Below are 9232 nucleotides of genomic sequence, written 5' to 3' on the forward strand. Positions count from 1 at the left end.
TGGCCACTTCTGAAGTATGTGAAACTTTTAGCTGGTGTGAGCAAAAATCTCATCCACCTTATTTTCTGAACTTTGGGCCTTGGAGTGTTTGCTTAAGGTGTAATTCTAGCTTTCCTTATTCTAGTGTTCAGCAGCCACCAGAACTTTGATCGTTAGTCACCAGAGAAGAGTTACGAGGCTGGGAAGACAAACAAAGACACCCACTCCAAACACATACAGCTCTGCTGGTCTCGACTTCCCATCCACTCTGAAATCCACCGGGGAGAATGGGGCCACTGGCCAGGGTCAGTGAGGTTGAAATAACACAGCTACTTCAGTTTGACCCCTCAATTAGGCCACGACCGCCATCCTTCATTTGATCTGCCAGCAGATATCACATCCGCCTCTCAGGCTTATTTAGCCCACTGACAGATGAGTGGCTGTAATTGGCTAAATATGTATGTATGCATGCCTGCATCTATCTATCTATCTATCTATCTATCTATCTATCTATCTATCTATCTATCTATCTATCTATCTATCTATCTATCTATCTATCTATCTATCTATCTATCTATCTATCTATCTATCTATCTATCTATCTATCTATCTATCTATCTATCTATCTATCTATCTATCTATCTATCTATCTATTTCAGAGGTGTTACAATGTTTGGACTCTGTTATATTGTGAATTGAATGTGCCAAAATAGTGTTCTGAGTTAGCCTAAATTGATTTGGTTGAATTCACAAGGAATGATGAATGTGCAGCAGTTTGAGTCAAATACATGTAGACACTAATTCTGGGGGTACTGTACAGAAGGATTTCTTTCTGTACTGTCACCCTCTCACTCTGCAAGCCTTCTCCTGGCACTCCATATGAGACTTATGTCATAGCAAAGACATATTTTCATTAACAAAATGATCAAATACATTTAATATCTTAATTTTGGGGTGATCGCCCCCTTTGTTTATGTGTGAGGAGAAGAGAATCTATTTGCTCTCCAGCTGCATCTTGTTTTCAAATCATTTTTTGTGCCACTTTCTGTGTAATTATCTTCACATGCCAGTGTGTGAGCAAGCTCTCACAAGCTCTCTCAAATGATCTGCATATTTTCATCTCTAACTCAAATGTGGGAAGCGCATTTGAAGCCCATAAATGGATCAGCAGCCATGCAACCGCTGCTCCATGTTTCCCCATAGTGATGCATCTCGGAACTGTCACACTGCTCTCTAATTTGGAGGAGCTCTGCTCAGGCCTGAAACACTAGAGAGTGGCAAGACACTCTCCGACTCACTGTTGTATAATTAAAGGAGAAATGTTTGCCTTGGTAGCTTCGTCACACCAGCATAGAAAGCCTTGTTAGCCACCAGTGCTGGATAAAAAGATCTTTTGAGTGTGTCTTGAGTATACATATGAGGTGTATGTATGTGTGTGTGTGTGTGTGTGTGTGTGTGTGTGTGTGTGTGTGTGTGTGTGTGTGTGTGTGTGTGTGTGTGTGTGTGTGACAGGAGGATAGACAGACAGAAATATGGAGGGAAACACCATATTGAAGCGCCAAATGTTAGCACTGCTTCCCAAATCCGTCCCTGATATTTATGGAACCAGACTTAATGTGTGTAAAAATAGCAGTGAATAATTGATTTTTTTTCCCTCCATGCAACCACCTCTCTACTTACTCAATGATTATGACTGGTTGAATATTTCTGCTGGCACTAAATTATTAACAACACACTGTTTTAATTAAGTCTCAAGTTACGGGAGCAATGTTTTGAATCAAATATTATTCATGGTCACTTGGGATGAGTGAATACACATTGTGACATTGTTTTTTAAACTTTAATCTAAAACTTATACTTAAAAATATATTCTTTTTTTAAGTCCATATGCAGTTTTGAAGTTTTGCACTCAAAACTTCTAGCTCCATCACGCCTGACAGCTGACTGCTGCAGGAAATTGTTTTACATCTGTGCCCCTGTTAGAAAGAGCATAAATTAATGTGTAGTGAGTGTAATGTGTGTAATTAATTACACTCCAAATTTATATAGAATGCATTTATGTTCTGTATGAGTGTATTTGTAAGTCATTTCTGTGTGTGTGTATGCATATGTGCAGTCATGTGCATTTGTGGTCATGAGCGTGTGTGTATGTGTAAGAATCAGAAAACATTTTAACATGAAGAGAAAAAACAGCTATTCTTGTCTCTCATCCCCTTGTCATCTTCATTCTATACATCTTCATTTCTCCCTGTGGTTTTAGGCAGTTTTAGGCAGGAAATAGAGCTGGGGGACTCCTCAGCATGGCGGGGGTCTAAGGCAGACCCTAGTGGCAAGATTTAACGGCAGGGGTCATGGGTCAAAGGTGCCTCCAGGTTCCACATTTGCAACTTTGCCCAGATCCTGTCTGGGCTGCCGTCAAAGTGAGCAGCCAGCCGCACTCTAACGTGTATTAGCAAGACAAAGGGAGAGGAGAGGGGCGGGCATAAGATGGGCTTTGATTTCTCAGAGATTTATGGGCGTGATGAAATCAGCTTTGAATAAACTGGGCTTGCCCATTTTCTCTTTCGTTTAGCTACATCTGAAGGCTCTGGAGTTTGTTCCGGGAGACAGACACCCTGGATAAAAAGGCAACAAATCTAAAGAGAAAGAAGAGAGGAGGGCTGCAGCTTCCTCTGAAGTCCTCACATGTCCCATTCAGGGACCCATCAGCTGGCTGCAGCCCATTGTATGTGCTGCTTCACGACCATTACTGCCTCACCAGAGAAATTCCTAACCATAGACTTATGGAAATGATCCTGATGTGTTCCTGGGATACCATGAAAGCACTTGACTGGCTACATGTGAATGTCCTTGAGTGTTGTTTTGCAACAGTTTAACACTAAGGAGAGTCAGACATGTCAGTGAAATATCCTGGTCTTTATCAAGTAGTTAAACAATGTTGATGTATGTATACAGCCACCAAAGTACCCAGTGGATGGTGATGAGGGTGGCTTCCTCTCAGTCCCCTCTCCCCCATCCCGTAGTAAATACTAAGTGCCCCCAGTGACCCTCCCAGTGATAAATAACCCTTAAGGTTAACCACGTTTGAAATAGAGCTGTGAGGCCATTATAGGCCTCTGGAGTTTTCCTGACATCCCCAATATGTTATCTGAATGCCCAGGGACTTTTACCAAAGCAGCATCAACTGGCCTCTCTTTTGTGTCAGGACTAATGAAGTTAGGAGGAGTTCTTTCAACCACCAACCTAAGGATGAGATGTTTGTCTGTCTGCATGATTGTGTGTGTGTTTGTGTGTGTGTGTGTGTGTGTGGTGAATTCTGTTTTCCTGCATAATGTACTGCAGGCGTGCACGTGCGCATACAAGTGTGCGCACAGATGGGCATGTGAACTAATGGTAATTGCACCTTGGCGTCTGGTAGTCAGCTAAAGCTAAAAAAAGCTTGGTGTTAATCTTTCATAGCTGCTGGTGTTATCTGTGAAAAAAAAACTGGAGTCTGAAGATGCTCTGATTCATGTCATGTAGAAGTAACATAAAACTGACATGAAACTTTAAGAGCATCAGTATTAGAGTAAAACAACAATAACTCTACATCATCTGATCATCATGTGTCCAACAGTAGTAAAAAAAATATAAAAGAGCGGAAAATGTGTGCCCTTTAGCACCTGAATTAAATTAATTGATTTGGGTGTGATGTACATGATATATGATATAATATAATATACACATAAGATATACATATTTTCAAGTACTGTAAAGTCAAAAAGCAGGGTAATTGAAAATGCGTTCAGCCTATTTACAATTATACTATTTAATTATACTATCCCCAGAAGTGCAGCCATCACTTTTCTTGTTGCTGCTAATGATAGAACAAATCACCACACAACACAGATTGAGCATGTTTAATTAGGGTAAAAAAAAAAATCAGCAATCATTTCGTAGTTAAATATCATGTGCTGACTGTAGTTAAGCACATTTTTAGAGCTTGCAGCCATAAACTTTGTTTCTAATATTAAGTATAAGACTTCTATAAACTGCTTTTGATCAAAGGCAGAATCCTATTTCAATAATCCACTGTGGTGCCAACTTCTGACAGAGAGCATGAGAGAAGATTAGTGTCATGTTACGCCTGTATTGTATGCTTTAAGTGGCAACACAGAGCAGGGAAACTTCTTTTTCAGTATGGGTGAAACAGCATTATATTTTAGTTAACCATAATTTTGATTATTTTTTTCAGAATTGAAAAACTTTAAAAAGAGCTCTGAAGAAAATATATGACAATAAAAGTGTGTTTCAGTCACCACCTAGTGGAAATATTAGCAATGGCATCCTCAAAGTATTTTCATCTTGCCATGAGCGTTCATTTGCTGCTTGCAAAGCTGCTTTATGTGGGTTACAACACAGTTTAAAGGATCAGATATAGACTCCTGCCAATTGTTAATCACCTAGACCTGTAGAATGAAACCATTGCTGGAATGTAATGTAATGTACATTTATTTAAGTACCATACTTAAGTACAATTTTGAGATACTTTACTTGAGTATTTCCATTTTTATGCTATACTTGAAATGGACCCATCATGCATGATGAGTACTTTTACTTTTGGTGCTTTAAGTATAATTTGATGCTAATACTTTTGTACTTTTACTTAAGTAATATTTTAAATGCAGGACTTTTACTTGTATAGAGTATTTTTACAATGTGGTATTGCTACTTTAAGTCAAGTAAGATATATTTCTTCCACTACTAAATAAAACTAGTACACATTAATACATCTTCTACTGACATCTAATGGTGATTCTTGCTCTAAGTGCCATCACTGTGCTGGTGGTGAGTAAAGAACAGATGATTGCTGCAGTGTATTTGATGCGTAGGTGTGACGTGTGCAATCAACACTGTACTGGGAAGTTAATCATTTGATAAATGTAAGATATAAAGGCAGAAAGAAAGATTGGTGTCTTTACGAGAAGCTTCACATTACTGTGCAGCAGCCAATGATCCAAATATTTCTGATTCTTACAATTTTGATTACTTTTCCTCACAGAGATGCTGTTGAGGCATTTTTCCTGAACCACTTTAACTGTCTTCTTTGATTTATGCTGTTTTTTAAAAAAAATTATGTCTGTACATGGTGCCAAGTTTCCAGCAGTTGAGACGCATGTCCTCAAACTGTAGCCAGGTGGTGCTATTTGTATTTTCAAAGTTTGTCTGTTTACAGTCTGGAAGCTGGGGAATCAATCATTGTATGAATAAAGATACATGAAAAGCTATTTAATCAGCAGTTTTACTGAGAAATAATTTAAAGTCACTGTGTACAAAATAGTAACTAAAGATTTGATGTACTTGTTTGTTTGAGCCATTCTATACTTAAACTGTATCTATTTATCTTGTCAAAATATGACTGAAAATATGTGCCCAGATATTTCACATCCTGTTTCCCTTAGGTTAATGACTGGGTCCTAAATGTTTTGTGTGTCACAGCTCCACCAAGTGGTACAATTAAGCTACTACAAGGAGCACTGTGTGCCTGAATGTCAGTCTTAAACTGTCATGGTCCCAGCACACCATACAATTAATACATCAGCTAGTATGAGTTCAGAGTAAGACCACTGAACTAGACATATCAGGTAAAATTTCACTGTGTGGTGCGAATACTATATACACTCATCAGTAGTATACTTGCACACAGTTAATTCAACCAACTTCTGTGAATTATACATGTAGCGGGGCTTTCCAAAATAAGTAGAATTCATTTCAAAGGGTTTATTTAGAAGAATACTGACAAAAATGCAAACTTGGGTTTGTACAAAGCAAATTAATCACAGGATATGACACACTTGCAACACAAAGTATACATTTCAAGAATAGTAGATAAAAAAGCACCATTTTTCAAAACTAGATTACAAAATGCAAAAAAAAGAGAAATATTTGGTATATCAAGTACAATGATAATTCAGAAAAAAACTTCATGAGTTTATTAACACTTATTGTTGTTTTTTATTTGTGAGGATTTTCTCATTTCCTTCAAGAAGAACACAGATATTCTAAGTAAGGCACAAGGCTCAAAGCTTTTGACACACAAAAAAAGACAAAACCATTTTAAAAAGCTTGATACTCTGGCAGTTGAAGCGACATCTCTTTGGCACAGCTGCATGATTTGTGAGAGACACAAACTCGATCACGCAAATGAGCATGGCAATGTTAACTTGACAACACTATGTACAAAATGTATGTAAAAATGTTATAAATATGTCTAAAAACCACAGACACTATGTACATCTTTGTACTGAAGCAAGGCAGGATTACTCGTCTTTGTTATCACACATGATGGATTTGTGGAAATCAGGTGCCAGCGTGCAACAAAACATTTCTAAACACACTTTGAAGACACTCTGTCACCACAGGAAACGTGTAGTGACACTCAGCCTTTGGTAAAATTCATAAACAGGAAACAGTTGTGATATTTTTCAGCATTTGATGGAAATATATTGGATACTGAAATACAGCAAAAAAGCAGTGATAAATCCACTTCCATTTTGTGTTTACAATTGTTAGTGACACATGCACTTTAGTTTTATTGTTGGGATGTCAGTCTATGGTCTGTGGGCAGTAGGCACAGTGCGATGTTGTTGTATAGGGTATCCTAACTACCCCTCCTCTATTCTCCTCTTTCCTCCTTCTCTCATTCTTTCTTCCGCAGGACAATATAAATGAGGCCACTGATGAGACAGAGAGGGAAAGCCACCCAGGCCAGCACGTAGGCATAGCCGAAATGTGTGCTGGATCCATCATCCGGACTCATCACAGTGTAGATGATTGCCCCGCACATCACAAACACACCTAAGAAAGACGAGACAATGGGTGAGGAGAATCTGAAGGAATGATGATCTCACAACTCCACCTGCATCTGCTCTGGGTGTGAACCGTCAGCGTGTGATGAAGTCATACTCACTTGCCAAGATCTGGAAAATGGCGGTGAAGAAGAAGCGTCCACCCTTGACCAATCTGAACAGCTGAAACACAAATGCAATGAGGGAGAAGAAGCAGAAGAGCAAGGACAGGATCATGAGGGCTTGCACTGCCTGGATCCAGTCTAGAAAAGACAGACAGAAATGATGGAGAGCGTGAATTCTGAACACATTCATAATTTTTCCATGCCAACACATCATTTTAGTTTGTTTTTTAGGAATGCTGACAAACCTTCATTACTGGCAGCCTTGCAGTGGTAGTCTTCATTAATTGTCATGCAACTGTACCATAGATCTGTGCTCCTATCCCCACCTACAGACCAGGCCTGGTAAACACAACAACACAGAACCATTTAAATACACTGCAGCATCCAAGTATGAGCCTGGAGCTATAATATCCAACACTCATTAATAGTTAATGATCCTACAAAAGCAGCTTATTCACATCATGTCCCTGTTCCATTCTGTATTTTGCACAATTTAAAAGTGAACAGAAAAAAAGTGTAACAGGACAACTTACACTGGCTGCTGTTGACACAGTGAGAAGAATGAGAATGATTAGGTGCAAGATGAGCACTCCAAGCAGGATGAGCAGCATTTTTCAAGTAGATCTAGAGGGATACATGAGACAGAAGAAGTAAATCCATGCGAAGTTACAATCCCACCAAACCCCTGCTCAAGATCAGCTCATCTCGACGCTAGATGGCGCTATATCCTTATTTCTGCACCGACCGCAATGTTTACCTCAATGTGAAAGTATCCCCTTACAAACGTAGAAAGAAAGAAAGAAGTAATGAACTATAATTTATTCCTGATCGGGTCAATGTTGAATTTAACGTCAGGGTGTAGTAATGGCACTAAATCGATTTCACGACATTGCACTTTTGACCCATTTACAAGTCCAAATGATTTAATTACAACTCATTAATTTAAATGCATGTTTGCATAGGTTAATACGTAAAATAAAGCCCCAGAGAAAAGCTTGTCCAAAGCAATTGTAGCTCGATATGAGTAAGACTGATTCGCGACTAATCAGTGCATGCTGGAAAACAAACTCAACCCATCTGCATGAAAAACATTCCAGCATAGTGCCGCCATGCGCGAGCCTGAACCTTTATAAACCATTTATTCTCTTGTGAGTATAATCTAAACTAAATCTAAACTGGTGATAGACGAGCGGGTCAGTCAGGTAAAGCCGCAGCATTTAAGACATAGTTGCATTTCCGCGTCATATAAGTAAATCCAAAGTCGATTTAAAGTCCATGGGGTGAAGTCCTGCTGTATGAGTTGGGGAGGAAAAGTCAATGAAAAATCATTTCCCTGACTAAAAGAAAAGGAAAAACGCCCCAACACATTAGTCCAACTTACAAAAAGGCAAAGCAAGAGGTTTGTTTCCGTGAAAAGGGAGTGCTGAGGTGAAGAGTTGTGAAAGTATCAGCGAGGCTCTGCTTCTCTCGACTCTTTCTCTGTAGCTACTATTCCAGATGTGGCTCACACACCCCAGACTCTTTCTTTCCTGAGAACACCGCCCTGCAGGCCCTGCACGTCACCAGGGGCCCGCTCCAAAAACAACGTTTCTTTTTTTCCCCTTCGTCTTCTTCTTCTCGTGGTAGACTATCATCTGGATTGTACTAAAGTCCACAGGATTGTAAGGAGTATCCCATGGTATTATTGTGCAAACCGCAAAGGTTTAAAAATTGAAGCTTATGTGTGGCTATCTCTGCATTTATGCCCTAAAAACATCCATTATTTCACACATACCAATAAAACATAATTATGACATAACCAGTTAAATTCCAATGAGGAAATGATGTATATGATACTCAGTAATTTCATGATTCATGAGTTATAGGTGCATTTTATAGCTGTCTTGTTTTTATGGTCCCTATAAAAGGCCTGATCCTGCATCCTAAGGTGTTTACTATTTACATACTGCACCAGGCGTCTCTGTTTATATTTTTTCTTTACAGGCCACACCTGAAATCCTAACAGTTAGCTGTAGTTGTCAGGACAGTCAGGATGACTCTTTACCTTGTTCCAGATGGTTGAAGGTAGCTGGACAGCCCTACTGAGCTCCACCGATTGGCTGAACTCAAATGTGCACATTGAGCTTCATAAACCACACATGTCCAGCAGTGTTCTGTCCAGATTGTGTGTGTGTGTGTGTGTGTGTGTGTGTGTGTGTGTGTGTGTGTGTGTGTGTGCTTGCATGTGAACAGACCAGCCCTCTGGAGGCCCCGTGGTATGCCCAGAATGCCTGTGTGTGAAGCAGGCCCCCTGTTTACTCC

At 39.5% G+C, this 9232-nt stretch overlaps 1 protein-coding gene across 1 annotated transcript; it reads right to left on the reverse strand.

Moving 5' to 3' along the window:
- Positions 1-5724: 5724 nt before the first annotated feature.
- On the reverse strand, positions 5725-8554 carry pmp22a (peripheral myelin protein 22a). The gene is made up of 5 exons (XM_044181277.1): positions 8313-8554; positions 7465-7555; positions 7177-7270; positions 6929-7069; positions 5725-6816 (listed from the first exon to the last, which is right to left on the reverse strand). Exons 2-5 carry the CDS (start codon positions 7540-7542, stop codon positions 6659-6661), a joined length of 471 nt encoding a protein of 156 aa, XP_044037212.1. The 5' UTR covers positions 7543-7555; positions 8313-8554; the 3' UTR covers positions 5725-6658.
- Between the last annotated feature and the right edge of the window lie 678 nt (positions 8555-9232).

Source organism: Siniperca chuatsi, linkage group LG21, assembly GCF_020085105.1.
Source record: "Siniperca chuatsi isolate FFG_IHB_CAS linkage group LG21, ASM2008510v1, whole genome shotgun sequence".
Classification (NCBI taxonomy): Eukaryota; Metazoa; Chordata; class Actinopteri; order Centrarchiformes; family Sinipercidae; genus Siniperca; species Siniperca chuatsi.